The sequence below is a fragment of the Capricornis sumatraensis genome, chromosome 10 (assembly GCF_032405125.1).
Source record: "Capricornis sumatraensis isolate serow.1 chromosome 10, serow.2, whole genome shotgun sequence".
NCBI classification, from domain to species: Eukaryota; Metazoa; Chordata; class Mammalia; order Artiodactyla; family Bovidae; genus Capricornis; species Capricornis sumatraensis.
This window is the reverse complement of record NC_091078.1, coordinates 73,775,323-73,802,842: the sequence shown is the minus strand read 5'-3', so window position 1 is coordinate 73,802,842 and position 27,520 is coordinate 73,775,323. Positions and strand designations below refer to the sequence as shown.

The 27,520-nt window shown below is 46.2% G+C and overlaps 1 protein-coding gene across 1 annotated transcript in view; it reads right to left on the bottom strand.

The window, feature by feature from the left end:
- Nucleotides 1-26,809, bottom strand: part of PDZRN3 (PDZ domain containing ring finger 3) — a 269,113-nt gene extending 242,304 nt beyond the window's left edge. Inside the window, exons 1-3 of the mRNA XM_068981973.1 lie at nt 26,087-26,809; nt 9,226-9,312; nt 1,421-1,528 (exon numbers count right to left, since the gene is read on the bottom strand). Of these exons, the coding sequence (XP_068838074.1) occupies nt 1,421-1,528; nt 9,226-9,312; nt 26,087-26,809 (918 nt within the window). The remainder of the gene's footprint in view (nt 1-1,420; nt 1,529-9,225; nt 9,313-26,086) is intronic.
- Between the last annotated feature and the right edge of the window lie 711 nt (nt 26,810-27,520).

Genomic DNA, 27,520 nt, shown 5'->3' with positions numbered 1-27,520 from the left:
AAAGAGTTCCAAGTTTAAGAACTCTTTAAAAAGTCAAGGAGGATGTAGCATGGTTAATAATGTCCTTAAAACAAGATCAAGTATCCTTTCAGTAAGTAAGTTTTCACACCGCATCCCCTCTTTCTAAAGAGTAACTCTTATACCATACCTTGTTTAGTTTGTTTTCTTGGGGAGATAAAACCATCTATTTTCCTGAGGATATAAACTTCCCTGAACTGTGCTGCTTTGAACATCGCAGAAATCATCCAAATTAGACCAGAAAAGCGAGACTCTGTCTTTCTCTTCCCAAGGTTCCCTTCCCAGAAGCATGTGGCCACTTTTCTGTTATGTAAGTCTCCCTTGTGGCTTATCCCATGGCCAGAGCTTCCAGTCAGTCTAACGTCTGAAATAGGCCAGAAATACACTCAAGAACTATAGATACTATGCAAATGTGTTTGGAACATAGAACATCCAGTGGTCATAGGGCCATTTTTCTAGTTTCCTATTTAACGTGCTATATTATGGCAACAGCACATGGGTGAGCTTTTTATGGGCTTCCACGTCTCATCCTGGATTCTCACATTTAATTTTTTTCCCCTCATAGAAAATCCAACAAATTGAGCCCACGTATTCACCCATTAAAAAGAACAATCAAAATTGTCAAAATCACAAACAAAAAATAGTCACATATCAAACTTTGCAATGAGAGCCCACACAAGCAGGCCACATAAACAACTCTTTCCCTTTCAGCAGCTCAGGGCAGGCTAGGACACTAACCCTATTCCCAAGGGTCCTATGATTGGGCAGAAGTAGCTACCTCCCCCAGCAGAAAACTAGAAACCTCCTACACAGAAGTTTAAAATGATGAGTGAAGAGCTGAAAATGAGAACAGTGGTGATAAGTGATCCTCCTGAAAATCAATCTTGGTCTGCAAACCCTAAAGTCAAGCAACTGGTTCAACTGGCAACAGGCAAGACACAGAAAAGGGGGAATGATACATACGCAGAAATAATTGTGCACCGTGAGCTCCGAGGACATGAGAGTGATCCCAAAGCCGACACAATTACCCCCTGGCGCCAACCTGAACAGAGTCCCCACTTGCACAATAGGGACTGCTCATCTGGTTCTAACTAACACACAGCTCCGCAGAGGTTTTCACACGAAGCTCCAACTGAAGCACACAGATCAGATGCACAGCCGCGTGAAAAGAGCCAAATCGTCAACAAGCCACTCATACTTTAGCTTCTCTATACTGAATATAAACAAAAACTTAACACCAAAGCAATCAACACCCAATGTGGTCCCACACAATCGGAGAAATCTGTCTCCCGCCCAAACAGCCACCATTTGAGGCCTCCCTCCCCAACAAACATTTAGCCCTGAGCCGGATGAAGACTGCATGACATTCTGCCCATGAAAGACCCTGGCAGCGTTCACATACCTCAATAATCCTGTCGTGAATTTGCAGGCCTCCGTCCTTGGCTGCGGGCCCACTGTCAACTATTTTGGATACAAAGATTCCTTCACTGGACGATCCATCTTGGTTGTCCTTTGGGTTAAAAAAACAAAGGCATGAATGCTAGGCATTAAGTTGATCATGAAAATCAAGCCAACACTCTTAAAACAGTAATGGACTCTTGCTGGTGTCACTAGTGGCAAGGGGGTAGAAGTCAGCTGTTTCCCCTCATATCTGTTTTAAACTAAAATTAACACATGGTAAAATAATTTGAGTCAGACCAAAAGGTATAAAATGATAAGTCCCTTCCATCTCTAACCCACAGTCCTTCTATCCCTTTGTAGCATCAATTGGCAGTTAATCCATCCTTTCTAAAACATTTTTTTCTTTGGCCAGGCCACACAACATATGGGATCTCAGTTCTCTGACCCGGGATAGAACCTCTGCCCTCTGCAGTGGAAACTCAAGAATCTTAACCACTGGACCATCAGGAAGTCCCTTTCCAAAACATTTTAATGTATCACCTTCCTAAGTGAAATTCTTAGTCTTTCAGTCATGTTCAACTCTTTGCAACCCCATGGACTGTAGCCCACCAGGCTCCTCTGTCCATGAGATTTCCCAGGAAAGAACACTGGAGTGGGTTGTAATGTCCTTCTCCAAGAGATCTACCTGACCCAGGGACTGAACCCACATCTCCTGCATTGCAGGCACCACCTGGTACCACCTGGGCCACCAGGGAAGCCCATCACCTTCCTAAACAGATATCTATTCCTTTCTTATACACATAAATGGGATTATGCTCCACTCAACCTCTTTCACTTAACTTTAAAAATGTTAGAAATTTTTCACCATCTGACCCACCGTCACCCTCATTTCCTTAAGTGACTAGACAATCAATCCTCACACAGGAGTAATTAGTACTGTTTCCAGTTGTTGCTTCCCTGCTGGCTGAGATGACAGAGAATCTACCTGCAATGCAGAAGACCTGGGTTCATGGACAGATAAGTCTGGAGGGCTACAGTCCATGGGGTTGCAAAGAGTCAGACACAACTGAGCTACTAACACTAGTTAGTCGCTATTAGACACTGTATCACCTTCAATACCTTTCTACCTGTATTTTAAAATAAATACCTTTGCTAGTATATATTGCTACAAATCCCTAGCAATGGAACTGCTGGGTTGAGAGTATGCATATTTTATTGATGTTGCCAAATTACCCTTCAGAGAGCCTCTACTGATAGCTCATTCAACAAAGTATATTCTCATATCCTTACAAGCACAAGTGTAATATTAAAAATTTGAATTCAATAATCTGATGGTGAAAATAGGCTTTTCATTTTTGTTGTGATTTGCATCAGAAAACCCCACCACGCACCATCCCCCACCTCTTCAATCCTAATGAATTCTGATCTCCAATCTCTTTGAATCCCTTCAGATCTTTCAAACTCCAGTCTGAAAGTCTCTGGGAAAGAAGACAGCTCACTGCTCAAAGTCTTTCCTTTATTTAAAATAAAAAAGCTTCAACAAACTGATTTAAAAAAAAAAAACAAACAAAAAAATCCCCTCACAGCTTGTTCATGAACTTCTTTCCAAACAGCATTGGGATGAATACTTTCCAAGAGCATGGATTAAATTTCTCGTGATTAACAGATGGATTTAGAAATGAAACGGCAAAAGCGCGTGTTGTTTCTGAACAAAAGGATTTAGGAAGTAAATTCAGGATGTTCCACAAAAAACTCCCAAATCCACCATCCTGGTGATTTCGTTGCCATAACACCGTAAGAACATCTACTTCAGTAATCATTTCTCTATACAAATACATCAAATTTGTAAAATACAAATACATCAAATGCAAATACATCAAAATTCCATTTGTTAAAAAATTAAACAAACCCCAAACCCTATATTCTAAAGAAGGAGAGAGATGACTTTGAAGTCTACCCCCTGAAGTCTAACAACAGGAACCATGGTGGGAAAACACACACTCCCCAGCTCTCCTCTCCCCTCCCTGCCCCGCTGCTCACAAAGACACACACACAACACTATATAATGTTATAATAGGACTCAAAAGAAACTAAAATCACAATGTAAAATGAGCATTGAGTGTTTTTCCCAACATCTATCCCCACAAGACAAAGATAAATCTCCCACTGCCATTTGGGTTCCCTCAAGACTCTTCCAGGGGGGTGGGTCAGTAAGACTGTGGGTGCTGAGCTGGATCAGCCGGCCCACAAAGATACCACTGCCCAGCATCACAGCCCTTCCCTCAGGCCTATTGCACACTAACCCTTTCCCGCCTGAATTTCTTTGAGACTTCCCTCTCTCTCACAGCCACTACTAAGGACGCATGAGTTGCAAGCATATCTCAGATACAAGCACAGAGAAGTGCGACAGCTTCTATTTACTGAGTACACACCAGGTACCAGGTACATGGAGCTTCCCAGGTGGCTCACTGGTAAAGAACTGTCAGCTAAAAAAGGAGACAAGGTTTGATCCCTGGGTTGGGAAGATCCTCTGGAGAATGAAATGGCAACCCACTTCAGTACTCTTGCCTGGGAAATCCCATGGACAGAAGAGCCTGATGGGCTACAATCCAGGGGGTCGCAAAGTCGGCTAAAAAACAACAACAGCCAGGTACATAATGAGTGTTCTCTGTCCATCATTTAATCCTCATAAGAGCCACAAGTGGTAAGTAGTATAAATATCCATTTCATAGATGAAAGAAATCTGAGACAGAGAGATTAAGTGACCTACTCAAGGTCATACAGCTAAAAAGTGGCAAAGGTCTTTTTCCAACTAAGGATAGGCTGATTCTCTTACACAAACTCTAAGTGCTGCAACATTGTCTCCCATTGAGAAAAATTTCAAAAATACACATGAATTCAGAAATACAGCATTCCAGGCTATGGAATATTCCACCAGAGGACCCTGAAGAGTCTCAATTGACCACAAAGGGTTTATGGACAAGCTTAAGTTCCGTAAGAGGTGACGTCAATACATCAAATGAAAAGAGATCTGTGTTTACTCTGATTGAACTGCTTTGCATTTCTCGGCTAGGGAGGAATGAGGAGATAGGGGCTGAGATTTTGGTTTTGGCTGGTTTTGCAGAATAATACATTTGAACAGAAGTAATTTATCTTAAGGCGCATCAGAAAGTCCCAGCAAAAATCAGAGGGACAGGCAAGAGCAAACACCAAACTGAGGTCATATGAAGACTGTGATAAGGGATGGGAACAGAATGTAAGAAACATAGAAAGCACAAAATCAGAGAAAACCAAATCCAGAACATTCCTGATCCTCTCAGAACACATGTCTCTATTCTTTGTTTGGTGGCTCCACATTTTAAGGTAGAGCTATGCACCAAGGTGAACCAAATGACAGGATTTGTTTGGGTTTGCTGGCCTGAGAAACAGAAAAGTGAAAGGGCTTGTTTCCATCCCAGGGATGCCAGACAATGAAGTAAACTTGCCAAAGGCCGAAGGTCTGCTACACCAGACTGGCTGCTGTTTCTTTAGGGACCCGAGCACTCGTGAATGGGTGATGTGATTCTGCTAAGAGCATTACGTACTGCATGGTGCAATGAAAAGCCTTATGTCAGAGCCCCCCCGCTGGGCTTATGTCACAACTCAACCAAGCCTCCAACACAGGAATTCCTTGGGAAACACACATGTCATTCACCCTGCCTTCTACTTCCAGTAACTAACAATGAGTACACATTGTTGCTCATCCTGGCTTTTTAGCATGTTCTCAATGACCTGCCAGATTTCCAGGCAACAGGGCAGAATCCATTTAGGTTTTTATTATTCTGCTTCTGCTAATCAGGACACATTTTTAAAAACATGATGGCAAACACATGCATATGGAATTCAATTTCCCTCCCCAGGGCTATGCATGGAGTTCTTGCAAAAAGACCACATAAACCGAGAGTCCTTTAATGCTACAAAAATCAGTCTAGTTTGTGCTTATACCAGTTTTTTAAAGGAAAAAGAAAATGACCTAAAACATATTTTTTGGTAATTCTGAGAAAAACAAAACAAAACTGCCTTCTAGTGAACTTGGAAGCATCCTTTCATCCCTGGGGAGGTGCAGAAATGAAATACCATCTTTGTGGGCTTTCCCATTGTTGGCTGACAACAATTGCCAAGCCTTGAGTTTGCCTCTCCGTTTCAGGCATTTTGCAAAATTTAGGCTCCCCTTTTCTATATATATGCTTTGGTGTGCAGAGAAGAGAGCTTCCCGGTTTGGACTCTTTGGCTACAGAAGCTTTCAAAATGTCTAAAAATGAAAAGCATCTTTCTTTACTGTAATTGTTTCTTAAAATGGTAATGGTAATGACGGATAGGGAGAGAATGAATAATTATGAATAAAAACCAACTGCAGCCACTGTCTTGTTACATGTGCCAAGTGGCAAAACACGTTCTCCCGATGATAAGGTGGAGGATTGAGTCCCTGTGGTCCTGGGACCATGACTGAGCCAGTCAAGCCCCATTTGGCTCCCTCAGCCCCTCTCACAGCTGGAAAGCCTGACCCTCAGCAGCAGGGACTGAATCAGAGCAGCACCATGACATGCTGCCTGGGATGGCAGCCAACCAGAAAAAAAGGGAAAAGCAAAAAAGTCCCAAGCTGACATAATTTGGGGTGTCTCAAATGGTGCTAGTGGTAGAGAATCTGCCTGACAATGCAGGAGACACAAGAGACCTGGTTTCAACCCCTGGGTTGGGAAGATCCCCTAGCGAAGGAAATGGCAACCCACTCCAGTATTCTTGCCTGGGAAATTCCACAGACTGAGGAGCCTGGTAGGCTATCGTCTATGGGGTTGCAAAGAGTAGGAAATGTCTGAGTGATTGAGCACAGAGATCATTTTAGTTTAAGAATTCCCCTAAGATGATGGGAAGAACAAGGGTATGTCCACACTCCTAGGGCTCAGCCAAGGGGGACTGCTCCTTGCCCCAACCAACGTTCATTCTATTTTAACCTCATTATCTAGAAGTAGTCTTTTTAAAACATATTTTACAAGGCAAATCATGTAGCAGTTCATCATTTTAATGACTACGTATCACCTACTACTAAGCTGTCATTTTCTTGCAATAAACCATGCTCGTTTGTTGTTGGAACTGTGGCTCTGGCCAAAAGCAAAGGGAATTTAATCACAACCTGCCTCTTCTTCTCTGGCCTCTTTCTGACTATGTCCTGCCACTCCTCAACTCTGTCTTTGTCCTTGTCCAGGTTTCCCTGGGTCTGTCCACTTTCTTTTATCTCAGTGGCCTTCAAAGATGGGTACTTGCAATGAAACACAGTGGAATGATGAAACAGTATATTAAAAATTGTATTCACATTTTAATTTCATCATTTAAAATGATTCTTTAGCATGCAACTTTTATAAGACAGGTAATATTTGTTCAGTAGTAAACATATGTATAATTTGTAACCAACTATGTCCAAATGTTTTCCTATAGTGGGTCCCTTGGACTGCAAGGAGATCCAACCAGTCCATTCTAAAGGAGATCAGTCCTGGGTGTTCTTTGGAAGGAATGATGCTAAAGCTGAAACTCTAATACTTCGGCCATCTCATGCGAAGAGTTGACTCATTGCAAAAGACTCTGATGCTGGGAGGGATTGGGGGCAGGAGGAGAAGGGGACGACAGAGGATGAGATGGCTGGATGGCATCACCGACTCGATGGACATGAGTTTGAGTAAACTCCGGGAGTTGGTGATGGACAGGGAGGCCTGGCGTTCTGCGATTCTTGGGGTCACAAAGTCGGACACAACTGAGCAACTGAACTGAACTGAAGATTGTTCAACTAAATATATTATATAAGGACCTCTGATCTAGCAAACTCCTACTCATCCTTCAGAACCCAGCTTCAATGGCCTGCCCCATGATGCCTTCTTCCCCAGGGTTAACTGCCTCCTAAAGAATCTTCAGCTGGACTCACGCACAGAGTTTTATCAGTGAGAACAGTGCTTCCCTCTCCAATGCATCAGTTTCTCCACCTGGACATGAGCTCCATGAAGGCAGGGCAAACATCAGTTACATCCAGATGGCTGACATGTTCTTATCCTTTAGGATTTGGCTTTCTATCCCTTCCCCTCTTTCCTGACCACTCTGGGCAATGATGCCCCTTTCTCCTTGGTATGTAGTATAGCCATCCTCCCATTTTTTCCCCTTCATTGTTCTTCTCCCAATCTGTAATTACTCTTTATACTTGTTTCTTGCCTTATATCACCCAGGACATAAACTCAATGACCAGAGGGATGCAGTCTCCCTGGTCAGTATCTTCAAGTCCATAGCAAATAGCCTTTGCATAATGCTTAATTGTTGAATGAGTGAATCTGATTTTTCTTTCCCTTTTCCTTGACTATCTTAAGCTGACTAATGAGGAAGATGTTTGATTTTAGTCAATCAGTTGTGTCCAGCTCTTTGCAACCCCATGGACTATAGCCCGCCAGGCTCCTCTGTCCATGGATTCTCCAGGCAAGAATATTGGAGTGGGGTGCCATTCCCTTTTCCAGGGGATATTCCCTACTCAGGGACTGAACCTGGGTCTCCCCGAACTGCAGGCAGATTCTTTACCAGCTGAGACAAATGAGGAAAGGCTGGGAAAAGGAAAAGAACAAGAGATGACACATACTTTGGGCATCCCGCGTGAAAGGTAAGACTCCGGAAAACATCCTCTGCCACCTCCCCAGAGCCCTCTCAGCAGACATTTTCCTGGCAGTTAAATCAACATATCTGAATTCAGCCTCCCCTTTCTGGAGGAGGGCATCATGATGAACGGGGTGAACAAACAGCTCCAGTGAGAGGGAAGCGCAAAGGATACACCAGCCTACAAATGAGGGAATGGCCCCCAACTGATGAAGGGCGGGTAGAAGTCCCGACAAGACTGACTGTCTTGGAGCCCCGACTCCAGCAAAGCCCCTCAGTGTAACTGCACAATCTTTTCTTCTTTTAAACTTATTTTGTATAGAGGGGGTAGCTCAGCTGGTAAAGAATCCACCTGCAGTGAAGGAGACCCTGATTCGATTCCCGGGTTGGGAAGATCCGCTAGAGAAGGGATAGGCTACCCACTCCAGTATTCTTGGGCTTCCCTGGTGGTTCAGATGGTAAAGAATCCACCTGCAATGTGGGAAACCTGGGTTTGATCCCTGGGTTGGGAAGATCCCCTGGATGGAGGGCATGGCAACCCACTCCAGTATTCTTCCCTGGAGAATCCCCATGGACAGAGGAGCTTGGCGGGCTAAAATCCATGGGGTTGCAAAGAGTCGGACACGACTGAGTGACTAAACATAGCGCACAGACAATTAACAATGTTGTGATAGTTTCAGGTGAACAGTGAAGGGACTCAGTCATACATACACATGTATCCATTCTCTCCCAAGTTCCCCTCCTATCCAGGCTGTCTCAGAAAACTGAGCAGAATTCCACGCATATTAACGTGACTTTTCTCAGTTCAACTGCTATCAAACTAGACATGAACTCTTCAAAGCTAAACAGCTAGGATTAGCCATTGTATGACTAGGACAATGCTACATTAGGAGACCACAACTAATCCCCCAAACCAAATCACTTTGCTGTACACCTGCAATTAACACAACATTGTAAATCAACTATGCCTTAATAAAAGACAAGATGATAGAAACCCCAGAGTGTGAAGATGCTAAAAGCACAATGAACTCTAACTAGAGCAGAATGAAGTGAGCAAGGTTTCCTACCCTTCACACCCCAGTCCTTGACCCCTTTCCCAGCTACATCAAGGACCCGTAAAACCCATCTCAACAACTAACATACCACACACGGCCGGCCACCAATGATGTTGAATCCCAAGGAGCCAGAATCCCGATGCAGGACAAGAGTCAGGCTTTTTGTTTCTTCACCCTGCAGGGAATAAATGAGTTCAACATTTCATTAACATTTAGGAAAAGAAGGGGGTAATTTTCTATCTAAATGGACTCATGGATTGCCAACCTGATCATTAAAAACCCTGTATCTCTAGAGAAGTCTAATCCAGAAAATTTGGGAGGCTCATGCTGAAACTCTGGTCTGTGTTGAGGAGGTTACAAACATTTCTAGATCCCATCAGACCCTGCGGTGAGCACTTAAGAACATCTGAAGATATCCAGACAAAAGTAACAAACATTTCCTCTTGGTGACACCTTGCTCTGCACACACATCTTCGCTTTGGCCAGCCCACCATAGGCTGGCTGTTTCGACAGCTACCTCTGTTCTCCAGCCATTCTCAACAGCAGCATTCACCTTAAATATGCCATGGAAGGTTCCAATAGCAATCCCCTCAGAAGCTTGGGCACATATACAGCCCATCAATAGTCATCTGTGTTTGGGAGACTTGGGGGAAGAAATAGCGCTTAAAAAGTCAGACTCAAACATGGGTGGGAACAAGGAAAATCCCGAATCTTACTAAAAAGGGAGGAGGGGGCATTTTCACAAAGTAATGACTGTCCAGTCCTGAGGAGATGCAGACTGCTGAACAGAAAACACTCTGTTTAAGGCAGGTGGGACCGCGTGAGCCACTTTAAATCAAACAAGCAGAAGTGGCCCCAGCAGGTCTCAAAGGCACAATGTTTAACAGTCAAAGAAGAGGGAGATGCCAGGGCCCCCCAACCAACACTCTCCAGTAACAGACAGATGGATAAAAATAGATCTCACCTTCTGTGCAAACTATCACTTAATAGGCTTTGACATAAATACTAAACTTGCTGATATACCACTGAAAGGGTTCCAACTATTCGAATGGTATGCAAAAGTCCACACGTACTGGCTATAAATTTGCAATTGCTTCACTCACATTTTCTGTTTAAACAGGGTATCATTTAAATGTGGCATTTAAAAAAAAGTATGAAATATTTCATTATATGCTTTCTCAAAAACAGCACTAACAGCTTATCACAAAAGAGGTTTTATTCTCATATTTACTGCTTCCTGGTGCAACTTGTGCCTTATATTTTGGCAGGAGTGGAGGAGGGGGATAAATGGCAACATTTGAATAACATGAATGCAGCTACCTGACCTGAACACCATGCTGGCAAAGAAAGCCACACTTTCTGACCTGCAGTGCCCAGTGGGTTTTTCCTGCCACCATTTTCAATGTAAAATACTGCTCCACCATTGTCAGTGTAAAAACCTTTTCCACATTTGGCCAGGAAAAATGCACAACATAGCCACATGCACATTCACACATACATTAAAGATTAGCAGGTCTCAATGTATAAAATTATCTCCCTGGGCTTAACATTCTCAATAAGCAAGCTTGTTTCTCCTGACTGTTTAGTATATAGCAGAACTTAAAATATTTTTTAAAATGTCACAGAGTTAGCATCAATTACTAAAACGCTGTAAAAAATGAAAATGATAATTTACTATTAGAAACAGGCTGTTTCTGATGGGATAACTATGTATTCGATAAGAACAAAATGACAAAATCTTCATTTCTGCAGATTGAAACAAAAGATTCACTTCTGTCACTTACTTGATACAGAAAATAGAGCATATAAATATAAGAGAAGCCAGTCTCTATCAAGCTACTGTACTTAAAAAAAAAAAACAGCAGAGCCTCATTAATGATAACCATTTACTTACTTAAAAAAAAAAAAAGTCCAATCCACAGTACCACCATTCAGAGCATCCAGCTTCCCTGGTAGCTCAGTCGGTAAAGAATCCGCCTGCAATGCAAGAGACCCAGGTTCAATTCCTGGGTCGGGAAAATCCAATGGAGAAGGGAACGGCCACCCACTCCAGTATTCTGGCCTAGAGAATTCCATGGACTACAGTCCATGGGGTCACAAAGAGTCCAACACGACTGAGCCACTTTCACTTTCATCAATGCTATCAATCTTTATCATTAATTTGAACCAACAACAACTTTCAAATTAAAGAGACTAAAACTTGCAGAATCACCCTAATAGTTTGGAGATGTAAATGCCATGTTTTGCAAACTGAAACAGTTTATATCTTTCTGCCCTGGAAAAGGACAAGGTTGCTAAGTCCACATCTTGCTTTGTTATCTTAGAGAGCTGAAAAAGAAATACATAGGAATTTGAGTGAGTTATCATACATAGCTTACATTTCTGGCTTTCATAACTAATCAATGATAGAAACTGCCAGGTCACAGTAATCTAAGGCAGATAGCTCTGGTTCAGTTCAGTTCAGTTCAGTTCAGTCGCTCAGTCGTGTCCGACTCTGCGACCCCATGAATCGCAGCACGCCAGGCCTCCCTGTCCGTCACCATCTCCTGGAGTTCACTCAGACTCACGTCCATCGAGTCCGTGATGCCATCCAGCCATCTCATCCTCGGTTGTCCCCTTCTCCTCCTGCCCCCAATCCCTCCCAGCATCAGAGTCTTTTCCAATGAGTCAACTCTTCGCATGAGGTGGCCAAAGTACTGGAGTTTCAGCTTTAGCATCATTCCTTCCAAAAGATTCCCAGGGTTGATCTCCTTCAGAATGGACTGGTTGGTTCTCCTTGCAGTCCAAGGGACCCTCAAGAGTCTTCTCCAACACCACACTTCAAAAGCATCAATTCTTTGGCGTTCAGCCTTCTTCACAGTCCAACTCTCACATGCATACATGACCACAGGAAAAACCACAGCCTTGACTAGATGGACCTTAGTCGGCAAAGTAATGTCTCTGCTTTTGAATATACTATCTAGGTTGGTCATAACTTTTCTTCCAAGGAGTAAGTGTCTTTTAATGTCATGGCTGCAGTCACCATCTGCAGTGATTTTGGAGCCCAAAAAAATAAAGTTTGACACTGTTTCTACTGTTTCCCCATCCATTTCCCATGAAGTGATGGGACCAGATGCCATGATCTTCGTTTTCTGAATGTTGAGCTTTAAGCCAACTTTTTCACTCTCCTCTTTCACTTTCCTCAAGAGCCTTTTCAGCTCCTCTTCACTTTCTGCCATAAGGGTGCTGTCATCTGCATATCTGAGGTTATTGATATTTCTCCGGCAATCTTGATTCCAGCTTGTGTTTCTTCCAGTCCAGCGTTTCTCATGATGTACTCTGCATATAAGTTAAATAAGCAGGGTGACAATATACAGCCTTGGGGTACTCCTTTTCCTATTTGGAACCAGTCTGTGGTTCCATGTCCAGTTCTAACTGTTGCTTCCTGACCTGCATACAGATTTCTCAAGAGGCAGGTTAGGTGGTCTGGTATTCCCATCTCTTTCAGAATTTTCCACAGTTTATTGTGATCCACACAGTCAAAGGCTTTGGCACAGTCAATAAAGCAGAAATAGATGTTTTTCTGGAACTCTCTTGCTTTTTCCATGATCCAGCAGATGTTGGTAATTTGATCTCTGGTTTCTCTGCCTTTTCTAAAACTAGCTTGAACATCAGGGAGTTCAAGGTTCACGTATTGCTGAAGTTTGGCTTGGAGAATTTTGAGCATTACTTTACTAGCATGTGAGATGAGTGCAATCGTGCAGTAGTTTGAGCATTCTTTTGCATTGCCTTTCTTTGAAAATGGAATGAAAACTGACCTCAAATGATGCAAAAAGGAGAATACACAGCTAAATGATTAAAACAGACTCGTTTTAAAATCTACTGTGTGACAACTATTTATTTAAAAAATGAAAAATAAAGAAATCCTATTACATTAACAACAATAACAGCTAACTTTTACTGGCTCTTTATCATGTGTTGGAAATTATACTGAGCACTTAAGTGCTTTATTTTGTCTAATAATCCAATCTTATCAACTGGCACTTTACCATTCTCAAGATATAGGTGGGAAGATTGGGAGGATTAAAAAAGCTTGTCAAAGAGCTAGTAAGAGGTCAATGGCATTTAAACCCAAGATCTCCTAGATTCTAGACCTCAACTCTCCACACTAACATCCTTCTCATGTGGAATGCAGAACAGCACCTTGTAGGCTGGCAACATCTTAGGTCCCACCCAAGTTGATTCCCTTGATGGCATTCCAAAAAGTTCCACAAAGAAACTCATTATAGAAGGTCTTGGCCAGGAAACCAGTATCAGAACAAAACTCTAAACTCTTTATTGAACTATTAATCTCCAAAGATCCAACCTGAGATACCCAGAGACACCTAGGTCTGGTCCCAAACTCAGAGATCTCTTTCCAGGGACAATGGAGATGAATTGAGACAATGCCTGAAACAACATCATTTAGCCAAACAGCAATCTGCAAAGACTGATCAAGTTAACAGTTAAGTTAACCCTCTAACCCTCCTTGCCAGATGCAATCCACCGCAGGGGATAAGAGAGCACGTTCTCTTTTTCTAGAAGTGTGTTGACCCAGTCTGTGGTCCAGCAGGCTTTCACACTGGCTTTAGGTGACACTGCCTATTTTAGGACTAATTTACAGAACTGAGCCACCACATGGAAGTTTCAACACATGATGCTGGGAGTGATGACGGAGAAGAGAAACACTCTGGCTAGACTGAATTACTTTCATTTCTCTAACTCTCAAAGGTCAGTTCGTTTTCTCCAACACCCTAAGCTCCATTCTGATTTTTCCTTTCCACTTCTTTCCCCCTAAGCAAGCTGAACTATTTTTGTTTACTATTCTTCAGAAGAAATGTTAATAGAGAATTTTAACAGAAGGCTTCACATAATACCATGTTAACAGATTAACTTTAATTTCTGATTAATGATTTAATCTGTTCCTCCGTTCAAAGTGTATCAGGATAGAGGGTATTTAAATGATTCTCATTGTTATACTCCACCCAGTAAAGCAAAGAAAGTGAAAGTGTCAGTCATTCAGTCATGTCCAACTCTTTGTGACCCCATGGACTATAGCTCTCCAGGCTCTGTCCATGGGATTCTCTAGGCAAGAATACTGGAGCAGGTTGCCATTCCCTTCTCCAGGGGATCTTCCTAAACCAGGGATTGAATCTGGGTCTCCTGCATTGCAGGCAGATTCTTTACCGTCTGAGAAACAAAGATCTCAAGAGGTGGACAAATGGAAGGACAAAGGCTCTCATCAATGCTGCTTTCCCGGCTATTCACAGATGTTACATTTGTAAGTAACATCATTCATCTAAAGGAAAATTTAATTAATATTGCTCTGTCTTGGTAGTTTGTCATGACCCATGCTTTGAAACTTTCTCAATGTCTTGGTATAAAATAAAAGATGGAAAGAGCTCTCTTTCACATAAACAACTGAGTAACGAAAACATCAGGCTTTTGAGGCAGGTATTATATCAAAGCTCTGTACCTGGGAAACTGAGGCTCTGAGAATTGCATAACTTGCTGAAGATCACGTGGCTGCCAAGAGGGAAGGGCGGGGTTTGAACCCAATCCACGGACACCAACAGCCAAGTTCTTGCTACTGTGCTGGTAAACGTGTGCACCCTACCCTAAACCCCTTTGCCTCAAAATACTCAGCCTTCACTTAAAATGTCAGGAAGGATTAGACATTTAATTCGTTTTCTAATTAGAGTTTTAAGCAAGGCTTCTTTGGGCTATGCACCAACAGTGGCAAAGATCAGAGGTTCTATTATACCCTGAAGGGTGTCATAAGAATACTGTGCCCTTCACAGGAACAGGGTGATGGTTAAGATCCTGGACTTCGGAGTCAGAACGTGATTTTAGTTTTCTCCTTCTGAGGAGGAGGAGAATAATGGCTTCTTTTGAAACATGAATGAGATGGGACTATCCCTGCCCAGTGCCTCTGTACAGGGCTTGGACAATAACAAGGACTCCAGACACGAGCCAAGCACAGCACCATGGCTGACCACATAAATGACTCTGCTACAAAACCTCAGAAATGGAGACTGTCTAATCCTAAATTAACTTAGTCTACGGCAAGTCTGGGAGAGCTGAGGCCTGCAGTTAAGCAAATAAAGACAGTTACGTGTTCATCACAACATCTGGCCATCAAATGGGAACTATATCCACGTACACATTTCTCCTCTTCCCAAGTCTGGAGAAAGAGCGGCACGGTGTTGGAGGGCTGCTGAAGGGCCAGGAGGCAGATTTTATCCGGGAGGCAGTAGGAGAGAGACATGATATAGACAGGGGGAGCAGCTGGGCCTGAACCTGGAGCTTCAGGGCCGTGGAGATAGGATGGGCAGAGGGCACTGATCGCGGCTAGGGTATGAGGAGGGAAATCAAAGGATGTCGCAAGGCGTGGAGGGAGATGTCCTCACGACAGGACAGAAGAGACATCAAGTCAAACAAAGTGCGGACTTGGATACGGACAGTGGAGGGAGGAGCCGCGAACAGAGGACACTGGAGGGCTGCTGAGACACTGGGACAGCTTCCAATTCTACCAGAGGACTGAGTCTTGACGGGCGGAGAAGAAAGGGGAAGGGAGAGATTGGGAGTGATGTATACATCACTGTGGATAAAACAGGTAACTAATGAGAACCCACTGCACAGCACAGGGCAGGGGCACCCAGCCTCCGGGATCTAACAACTGACGACCTCACGCGGAGCCGACGTAATAATAACAGACATGAAGAGCACAATAAATCATACTGAATCGTCTCAAAACCATCCCCAGCCCCCAGTCCCTGGAAAAGATTGTCTTCCACAAAACTGGTCCCTGGTGCCAACGAGGTCAGGGACTGCTGGCCTAGGGAACTCTACTCAGTGCTCTGTGGTGACCTAAATGGCATGGAAATGCAAAAAAAGAGGGGACATATGTGTACATATAGTTGACTCACTTTGCGGTACAACAGGAACTAAGAGCAGCGTTGTAAAGCAGCTATATTCCAACAAAAATTTAAAGTGAGAGAACGTGATGGGGGGGGACAAGAAAAATGGAAAAGAGATGGTACCTCCTTGGCAGTTTTTCCTTGAGTTGCCCCCTATTTTATTTCTCTTCCTGAATGGCAGGGTCTCTTCCCTCCAGAGCCAGTACTTGGGAGGGCGAGGAGCTCTCACTTACAGCCCTAACTTGGGGATGGGAAACAATGATGCCTTCATATTCTGGAGTCCAGCCAGCACTGGTTCCATGGGAAGCGGGCACGAAGCTCTACCAGATGCTCAGCGCCCCCATCTCCACCCCAGAATCCAACTCAAGCAGACAGTCAGGCCCCAGTGCACTGCAGGGCCTCCTCAGAAGCTGCTTAGGTCTTTCCGAGGGTGACAGGGCAGAGACTCAGCAACCTGGGAGAAGGGGGCGTGGCATGAGCCATCCACAGCAGGTAAGTTACAAGCAGAAATAGAAGCTCCGAGTTCAGGAATATACAATCAGTTCTGCTGAAAATACGCTTGGCTATTATACTCCCACATGTAACTACCAGATCAGTGTTTTTAAAAAAAACACCCGATTTATAATCTGCTCAATTTAAGGTCTCACTGGACAAGAGTAACAGGAGGGAAATAAGTCATGGTGAAAACGCGGAAGTCGCCAGTCCTTTGTCAGAAAGACACCATATGGTGGCTGTTCTTGTTTTAAGTCCAAGAATGTGAACTGTCTTTCTACGGCACAGTCCCTCTTCCTCTCAGCATCGCTCTAAAGTCACCGCACCGCTCTCCACCAAACAACTCGGCCTCAGAAACTTGGACGCCAGCCATCTTCTAATCTGTGTGGCGGCCCCCAAAGTCTATCCATGCCACCATCAATGTGGGTCCTTTCTACAAACTCCTTTCCACGCAGGGACGGGTGTTCCTTGATTACTGCCGCTGTGGGACTTGCAGCTGAGAACTGGCTCGACTGGAAGGCTGCCTGGCGGGTTGTGAGCACTGTAATTGACTGACCACTCGTCTGCATATCTGGGATGACGCGACACCTCTCAGCCTCAGATTATGCAAAGCTCTCAAAGACTCGCACAGCTGGGAAACAGCTCTGTCTGCTGACTAGTGACAAGAGAGGGCAAAAATGTGGAGGGGCGGGGCTGGGGGATCAGGAGACAGAGCTGGCCACCAGACATTCTCTCCTAAAGAGACGGGATGCCTTCTCTTTCCCCGAACGGAGATGCTTCTGTCCTCTTCGTCAGTCGAAATATGTTTTTAATGGGGAAGCAGCCTGGACTACGCCCTCCCTGTAATTGCAACCTCAGTTCTAAAGAAGGGGTTCTTGGAGGAAGAACAGAACGGGAAACTGCTCATGCCTAAGACCAAAGAGAGGAGTGGGAATGATGCTTGAAAACAAATTGGAAATGGGTGAGATTAACAGAAGTATTAGCAGCATGTTTCCTGCCATGAGAACAGGGAGGATGGAGAGAGAGAGGAGGAAAAGAGATAAAGGGCGTGGGGGGCCAGGCAGAAAGGAACAAAGATTTCCTGGAGCCACAGACTAGGAAACATGCATCCGTAAGCCAAACAAGGTGGTTTCGAAAAATACCCTCAGAAATTGAGTACAGAGTGTCAGTGTTGCCCTAGGGCAAAAATATACGCATATTTTTAGCCTGTTGCTGTTATATTTAAATAACCTGAGAAACCCCCAAGTCTACTTCTCTATTTGCATGAGTTTGATTTCAAGACTGTGTCTCTCGTTTTTATCATCTGCTCATCCGCTTTTCTGGTGAACACCTCCAGGTGACATTTTCACCGACACAACAAACTAAGGTTGTGTTAAGGTACTACAGCATCTTCACATTTCCACTTGATGGACTGCAAGGTGGTTTCAGTTTTTGAGATGTGACCATCCAGTCACCCAACCCAGAGCATTTTCTCCTCCAAATCAGAGACAAAGCAAAGGCTACCCAGCTGTAATGTCCTATGTTCCCGCTTACAGGATGGTGGGACTTTGGCCTGCCTCCCCTCCTCTTGTTTTTCCAGTAGTCATGTATGGATGTGAGAGTTGGACCATAAAGAAAGCTGAGTACTGAAGAATTGATGCTTTTGAACTGTGGTGTTGGAGAAGACTCTTGAGAGTCCCTTGGACTGCAAGGAGATCAAACCAGTCAACCCTGAAGGAAATCAGTCTTGAATATTCATTGGAAGGACTGATGCTGAAGCTCCAATACTTTGTACACCTGATGAAAAGAGCTAACTTGGTGGAAAAGACCCTGATGCTGGGAAAGACTGATGGCAGGAGGAGAAGAGGGTGACAGAGGATGAGATGGCTGGTTCTCATCACCAAGTAAATCAATGGACATGAGTTTGAGTAAACTCCAGGAGTTGGAGATGGACAGGGAAGCTTGGCGTGCTGCAGTCCATAGGGTTGCAAAGAGTCGGACGTGACTGAGCAGATGAACTGAACTGACCCCTCGTTAGTTTGGTAACTGCAGAAGGACAAATGAATACACATAAACATGCAGAAAACACATTTTGTTTGCGGCTTTCAGTACAGCCCAGAGCTGTTACCCAGATACAGTGCAACTGACATGAACACCCCTCTTTCTCAAAGTCTCCAGAGAGGAGACACCCAGAGAACAGGTTACCCAGGGGCAGACTGAGGCTTGCAATGAGCCTGTGATCCTTTAGAGTAAAAGATCCCTTTCCTTCTTCTCCATTAAACCATCTCCAATTTCTGAAGTTTCTTCAGTGATTTATTTGGAGAAGAACCCCAAACTTACAGGTACTTAATAAATGTTCAACAAATGCTCGGTAAGCCTGATTAGGATCCTGCCTGCAGGAGAGCCAGGTTCGATTCCTGGGTCAGGAAGATCCCCTGGAGAAGGGAAACCCACTCCAGCATTCTTGCCTGGAGAATGCTATGGACAGAGGAGTCTAGTGGGCTCCAGTCCATGGGGTCGCAAACAGTTGGACACAACTGAGCAGCTAACACTTTCAAACACTTTCATTTTATCCTAAAGCCTGTCCCATATGGACATAGCATTAGCCCATTTTAGAGATGAGGCAAGTAAGGCTAACAGGAGGTTAGAGGATCCTCCCAGAGACCCTCAACAATGAGGCAGAAGGAGCACAGGAGACTGCATATCACTGACTCCAGGGTTTGATACTAGTCACACACCAGCTCAATTCAGGGTACCCTGGAGCTGCCGGTGACACAAGGCCTGCATCCAACCGTGACCCACAGCCTGAATGGGACTTCACCCCCTTCCTGATCATGTACAGCAGAGACACAGGGCACCTGAAAACAGCTTCTCTCAAAATTCTAGGGGTGACCCCTCTGTCCAGGACTCATTTCTGCACACCCTGAGGTCCTCTGCCAGGGAAAAAGCTCATCAGACTCCCCTTCCTGGAGAAGGGACCAGTGCAGGGCCCATGTACACACGGGCTGCACTGAGGCTCCGCCCCTTAGGCTCCCCATAAACAGACTCACGGGGTGGGGGAGAAAGATGGATGCCCGGGTCCATCTGGTAGTTATTTTCTTTACAAGAGTAATCATTATGTTATACCACTTCCCTTTCTTATTGGAACAGGCTTATTAGAACCCCATTAGTCAGGGGGGACAGAGGTGACCCACAACTCGGGTGAGCAAAGAACAGAACAACATGGTGTTTTCAAAGACACAAGTGGGTGTCTAACGAGTCCAGGGGTGAAAGCTGTGCACATTCCCCTTTGTACCCAGCAGTGCCCATCCCAGTGCCTGGCACACGGTGTGTAAGCATGTGAGAAGCTAACCCAAAAGAACACATTTGGAAGAATTTCATTTGCTTCCTACCACTAGCCACTCTTTAACTTACTAGGTTCAAAATTAGGGAATGATTAAAAATTAGAGAATGAGGCATGATTCCATCCAAGACACCATCTTTTTCTTTTACTTTTGTCTCTCTTTTACAGTGAGAACCTGTTTTGTTTTATACTCCACGTGCTCCACACCAGACCTCTGAAGATGGGAATTACAGCCTGGGGTGAACCCACTTCATCACCATGAACCACAAGCCATCGGACCAACTTGGAGCCAGAAGATGATACTGGGGAAGTGATTTGACCTTCAGAATCTTTTCTTTTTGCATCTGTAATGGGTTGTGGGTACTAAGCTTGCAGAGTCTTTCTGAAGTTGCACCCACATCTCTAATCTACACAGTGCTGGCACATACAGAAGCAGCCCTTTGGAAACCTGCATGAGCCTTTGGAGGGGACACCGCCTCAGGAGAAAATACTGTCTTATTTTGGTAACAGCTTGGAATCAGGTTCTGGGTTCACATCTCTACACAATTAGAATCTGAATCGATACAACTTCTAGCCTGAACCCAGCTGTTTTATAGTGTTTTACAATCTGTCTCTCTTACCAAAAAACACCCCAAAAAACCATCTACCAAATGAATAAGATGGGGAAGTTAATGTGTGTACATACACAAAGCACCCTAAGTGTATGGCACCCAGTAAAACCCAATGAATGTTATTTCTCTTCCTTTTAAGCTCCGTGTCTACAGCCAACACAAACCAGCTTATAAATAGATTCTCTCTCATCAAATATTTTTACAAAGAAGCAAACACCATTTCTGAACTCAGAAAGAACCACTTACAGATAGACAGCAACAGAACTCCCAATTCCTATTATTCAGTTATGATCATTTGAGCCAGTGTAGCTGGGAAACACATCTGTAAGCTGAATCCTAGTTTTCTTTATATAGCACTGAATGAAATGGATGCCAAAGCCCACAAGTCGTTTTAGCTGAACTGGGACAGCATGGAACAGTCATTCTCCTGATGCTTTTCAGAAACAGAAAAGACGCTGAACTGCGAACACTCTGACAGACACATTTCAAAGTGTTTGGACATCTGGAGCACCTTTCCATACAACTGTCTATTATAGATTCACTCATCTCCAGGAGCTCTGAAACGGACAAAACTGTTTCTGGGATTTGGGGCTTTATACAATTTGATCTGGGTGGATCTTGGGGAAACAAAAAGCATGCCTCCCGCAAACCTGGAAACAATTTTGTTCACTTGCAGGTCACGGGAAAACTCATTCTTTTTTAAGAACGAGCTAACAAGCTCGCTCTCGGTCAGTAATCTGAAAAGTTTTGACGGCGGACAAGACACCCTTTCGATCTTGAATTTATTCACTGAAGACATATCGGGAGTTCACAGGGTACCTGGAGACTGGACTGGTGCCGGGACACAACCCTGAAGCACGCACACGCGGTCCTCCCTTTACCGTCCCTCACAGACAATGAATGGCTCTTCCTGTTACTCAGTCACAGCACTGAAGAGGCCATGCAGGCGGAGCACCAAAGTCAGAGTCTCAGGGTACCAGCCCTAGTCTGTCAGGCCGGAGAGGGAGGGCCTTCCGCAGGTGACGATGGTGGGAGCATAGAAAGGCTATCTAGCCGTGAGCAAACCCGAAGTGCCAACAGCAAGGCAAGGGGTAGAAGGTGAAGAGTTGGAAAACCTGCTGGTTACCTAGGTTACCTAGTGATGAGGAACTGGAAAGACTATTCCTAGGGGGAAAAAGAGCGAGGGCAAAGGCCCAGGGGCAGGAAGGAGCTCATGGGTCTATTCTCAGAGATCACAGAACCCAGGAAGAGAGACTAAAGCAAAGAAGAGCACAGGGAGGCAGGACCCAGAGTGTGCTTCACGTTACATCCATCCAAGAGGAACTCACGGCACGGCAGGCTTGCAGTTCCCAGCTGGCGCAGTGGTAAAGAATCCACCTACCGATGCAGGAGATGTGGGTTTGATCCCTGGGTCCAGAAGATCTCGTAGAGGAGGAAATGTATTCTTGTCTGGAGAATCCCAGGGAAGAGGAGCCTGGCGGGCTATAGTTCATGGAGTTGCAAAGAGTCAAACAGGACTTAGTGACTGAGCAGGGTATCAGATTTACATTTCTAAGAGATGATTCCCAGCATGAGGTCACTGGAAGGAAGCAAGAAGATACAGAGGGGGAACAGCTCTGGTCCAGGTAAGAGGTAATGGGGGTTGAGACCAGGGCTGATTTCTATCCCACAGGGGAAAACGACAGTGTCTGGAGGTACCTGTGATTGTCACGATGTGAGAATTGCTCCTGGCATCTAGTAGGTAGAGGCCAGGGATGCTGCTCTGCATCTTATAATGCACACAGCGCGCACACACACACACATGCATGCACACACACACACACAAACACACACACCCAAGAATTATTCAGCTCAAAATGCTAACAGTGCTGAGGTCAGGAAATCCTGGTTTGGACCAACGTGATGATTTGATGGGGCTGGAGAGCGGTGAACAGACTCAGGAAGTGTACAGGAAGTAAAATCAACCAGGTTTAATGAAAGACTGAATGTGGGGGTAAAAGAGCAGATGCTACTGAGGTTCAGTCTCAAGTTTCTCAAAAATTCCAAGGAAAGTTATGCCCAGAACCTTCCCTTTCCCAGAAAGTCAAAGACTTTTTTTTTTTTTTGCTGTGGAATGCCTTTGTTCTTAGAATCAGGTAGAAAGTCGGGGTGGGAAACTGAGGCTGGGAGCCAAACTCTTTAACATCTTCAAGTATAGTTTCACCAAGTCTGCTGTAGCCTGGATAGGGCTGCAGATTGGTTCAAGATGCCTTTCTGGGCCATGTTACTGATCATACAACTGCTAGGCGCTCTGGGTTTGAGAACTATGTACTGGTCCTTCATAAAATATTCAGGAAGAGATGTTAAGACAATGACCAGCAAAATCGTAACTGTGCGAAGAAAAAGAATACATGTTGGTCTACATCTGTACCTGAGCCTAAACTCTCTGTCTAGCTAAGCAGTTACCCAAAATGTGCTAGGTGACCCAGCATCAGCTGGGAACTTGCCAGAACCTCACGCTCCATACCAGCCCCTGATGGGGCAGAATCTCCGAGGGTGAGATTCAGGAATATCTTGTTTCATCTCCAGGTGACTCCAACCATATGAAGGTTTGAGAAGACCTGTTCCAGCTCACCTTTCAGAGCAGAAGAAACAATGCCAAATCCTAGCTCTAAACCCTAAATGCTTAAGTGTTTGTTGCTCAGTGGTGTCTGACTCTTTGCAACCCCGTGGACTATAGCGTGCCAGACTCCTCTCTTCAGCGGATATCAAAAATTGCAATCTAAGATTATTTAAATAATGCCAGATCATTTTATGGTACAAGTTCTAAAGCCCTGAAGAAGGGGGTATGGAAAAATCTTCTGAGTGTTTCTTATCTACTTTAGCTCTTAACAGAGAGGTAAGCAATAGGACTTTTTAAAAAATAATAAAAGTTTTGTGCATGCCCGTTTCCAAGGAATATAAATCCTTCTGCCTTTTAGAAGAGAATAAACAGTACCCGGTGGGAGCAGAGTCCAGCCAATGAAATAAACAAGTTCTTAAACAGCTTGCAGCGGGAGGGGGTCTGTCTGGCAGATGCAGGAACAGCAAAAGCTTTCCCCAAGGGTGACTAGGGGTTAACTTTAAGGCAAAAGCAGTGCGCTTTACCCTAAGGCCTGGGCTGAGACGGCCAAGGTCTGAGGCCAGAAAAATGAGTTCAGCTTTCAGGCCAGGCCTTTCTTGGCTGTTCTCAAGCCAGCACTGAGGTCCATGAAAGTCCTGAGCAGCACTCCAACTCCAGAAGGAAACTTTTGTCTGTAAGCTCAGAAAGCAACATCTTGTCCCCAAGCTTAATGCCCCTGATTATCCTCCTGACTCACCCAACAGAACTTCAAAAACATCCATAATTTTGATTCAAGTATCATATTTTTGATTCCGAGAGAGAGTTTACCCAAACACTCCAGAAAGAAAACAGAAAGGCAAGAAGAAATAATAAACCAGCTTAACAATGAATGATGTATAAACTCCAGGGAAGTGAATGGCTTGTTTATAAATAAGCATCACTTAAAACTCCGCAGGAAGTCCAGATGACAGCATAAACAGGAGAAACTCCGGGAACTCCTTCACCCCAAGCCCGGCGCCTGCTTGTAGACAGAGCTTGGCCCCCTGCTTTGGGGACTTGCAGGCTCACACCAGTCTTTTGTACGCCTGTGCGGTCCTGGGTGAGCCTCAGAGCTGTAAATATTTGCCCTTCGCCCAGAGCCGGCCAGCTGCTGGGGCTGCAGCTGACAGACAGGCGGGGGGCCAGGATGGGGTGGAGGCGAGAGGGGGTAAGTCGGTGTGCGCTATGGGAGAGGGGGCTGGGAGAGGGCCAGAGAGGCGAAGTAGACAAGCAGACGCAGGCCCCTGGGGATCCCTCAGGCACACACATTCTCCTCCCCTGCAACAGGCAACCAGAGTGGCAGCGATATGGCCCAGGTGCCTCACCGGTTGGTGAAAAGGTGGCCTCTGCAATCAAGGGAAACCTTGGCTCTCTGTGGCTGACTGTGTCCCCTCAGAGAATACATGATAACACACGCAGACATTTCTGGTGGTCACACCTAGAGGTAGGGGGTGCTACTGGCATCCAGTGAGTAGAGGCTAAGGATGCCCCTTAGTGCACAGGACAGCCTCCTATAACAAAGAATTTGGGGGTCCAAAATGTCAAAACACCCAAGGCTGACGACTGAGGTGGAATCTGAATCCTAGCTCTGTCTCCTGAGTCACCGTTTGACTCTGGACAAGTTCTGTGACCTGTGCCTGCTTCCTCATCTCAGAGGATTACATACAGAATGCATGCAGAGTGCTTGCTACTGTGGCTGGTACATAATAAACCCTCAGTAAATGGCACTTGTGGTTACACTGAGAAGTGACATGATGATGGCTAAGAGCTTGGGCATCCGTGGGTTCGGAACCCAGTTCTGCCACCTCAAAGCCATGACTCGGGGCCAGGGCTGCCCCTCACTGGTCCTGAGTTCTCTTCCTCTGCAAAACGAGAAGCAACCTGCCTCCCTTACTTGATTAAAAGGGAAACAGCTGAGAAGCACAAGAGCTTTAGCATAGGGCCTGGAGTAAGGGAAGCCTCCAGCAGTAGTGGCTGTTGTAATTATACCAACTCCCAGAACAGGGGGATGGCTTACAAGGGAAGGAGGGTAAAGATAATTACAGGCAACACTTGTTGAGCATTTGCTCTCTACAGGGCAACTTGCTAGATCCTTTTTATATGTTCTCTCCCTGAAGCAGGCAAAGAATCTATTTTACATTTAGAGAGACTGAAGCACCTGGGATTAAGCCACAACACTAGCCAAGAGCCCAGACTCAAAAAACAGTTCTAACTCCAGAGGCCTCAATGCCAATTATTACTTTATATTTGGTGGCGGTTCCTTCAATTCTTTCTGGAATTCTTTCAATCCCTGGAGAAGTAACACAGGAGAGGCCTGGCAGTGTTTCCCCCCCCCGTGTCACATCTCTAGGGCCCTACTTTCCAACTTGAGAAAGCTTAAGCAGCCTGCTCAAGGTCAGCCAGCTAGTTGGCAGCAAAGCTCACACTGGAATCCAGCTTTTACTCCAGCAGCCTCTCCTCTGGCAACCTTGTTAACCTAGTCTCCACGGGCTGGGCTGTGGGTTCCTTTGATTCTTTCCGGACCGCCTGAGGGTGCATGGATATAGTTAACATCGCGTGTGTCAGTATCTTATCTCCTGTCACGTGTAGAGGAACCCTGTTTCCCAACTTTCAAAGAGGTTAAACGACTTGCCCAAGATCATCCATCTGGTCTGTACCAAAGCCCCTACAGGGTTCTGACTCAAGAGCCACACTCACTCAACTCTGCGCGGCTCTCGAATTCCTTTTAGTTTTTCCAGAACCGATGAAGCTGCTGCAGCTATACTTCACCCTGAGTTTAATCTGTAAGGACAACAGTTCCCAAGGTGAGACTGATTCCCCGACCGGCTCAAAGCGATCTATCTGGCAAGGAGAGTTAGAAGAGGGAGGCAGAGATGCTCCCGGAAGCTCCCGGTAACCCCAAGACCACAGGGACTGGGAGGCGCCCCAGGGCCAGTAGGGGGTCGGGGCGGACGGCGGGCGCCTACCTTGCCGCCGGGCGGCGCGGCCACGCAGCGGCTAAGCGAGTCAAGGCGCGCGCTGTACTCGGTGAACTTCTTCTGGTAGCGCAGAGCGGTCATCTGCAGCTCCAGCTGTGCGGCGGCCAGCTGCGCCACCAGGGACTTCTCGCGCTTGCCGGCCCGCAGCGCCTCCTTCTTGAGCGCCTTGTGCAGCGCGCCCAGGCGGGCCTGCAGCGCGGCGTTGTGCGCCCGCAGGGCCCGTGCACAGCAGTGGCCTCCGGCGCGCTGCTCGCCGTGCGTCAGGGGCAGCCCGCAGCCCTCCTGGCAGCGGCCCACCGGCCGCGCGTCGCACGCGTCGCGCATGTGCGCCTCCACGTCTCGCCGCAGCAGCACCTGGCCGCAGCCCGCGTGGCGGCAGCGCGCGGGCGCGAAGTCGCAGCGCTCGAGGTGCTCGGGCAGCTGTTGCAGCTTGACCACCCGGCCGCAGCCGCGCGCCGCATGCGCGCACTTGATGTCCAGCTTGAGGATGAGGCGCTTGAGCGGCAGGACGTGGTTGAGCTCCTTGGCCGAGAGGCGACCGCGGCAGCGCGCCGGGCAGCTGCCCTCCTGCACCACCCAGGGCAGCACACAGCCGGCGCAGAAGACGTGGCCGCACGGCGTGGTCAGCGGGTCCTCCAGGACCTTGTGGCACAGAGCGCACTTCAGGTCCGGGTCCACGTCGCCGTCGAAGCGGTCCAGCTCGAAGCCCATGGTGGCGGCCGGGGCCCGGGGTCGCCGCCGGGCGGCCGGCCGCCCCCTCCCTCCCAGCGAGGCAGCCCAGACGCGCCGGCAGCGCCGCCCGCTCGCTCGCTGGCTCTCCCCGGACTGAGCTTAATTGCTCCAGACTTCCTCGGAAAATGCCCGAGGAACAGAACTCCTCGGCCGTAATTGCGCGAGCGCGTGCGCAAGAACATTCTGCCTCTGCGGCCTCCCGCCCGCCCGACGCAAAAGGGAGGAGAGAGGGAGGGAGGCGGAGGAAAGTGGGAAGACACAGAAGCTCGCCGAGGGGGCTGGCCCGCCCAAGACGCCAGCCTGAGCCCTTCCCTCGGGAAACTCCACTCCTCTCTCTTGCAGTTTTCACTACAGGAGACAAAATGCCAGCTGAGAAAGCTCAGAGTTAGCCTCTAAGGATGCTGCAGCCGCCCAAACTAGTTTCCCTGGAACCCCGTCCGGGCCAGACTGCGACTTTCGACTCCATTCCCCGGCCTCCTCTTTCCGTGGCTGACTGCAGAGAGATTAGTGTGGGGTCCGCTATTTCAGCACTTACGGTCTTTATTTATTTATTTTATTCCAGGGAAAGTTACAGAGCCGGCCGGACGCTCCAGCAATTACAGGTCAGATCTGAGGTTCAGCGGATCCCGAAGTTTGCCAGGCCAAGGTTTCCAGGTGCTGAGATCGAATGTGTATGAGGGCCAGTTTTCG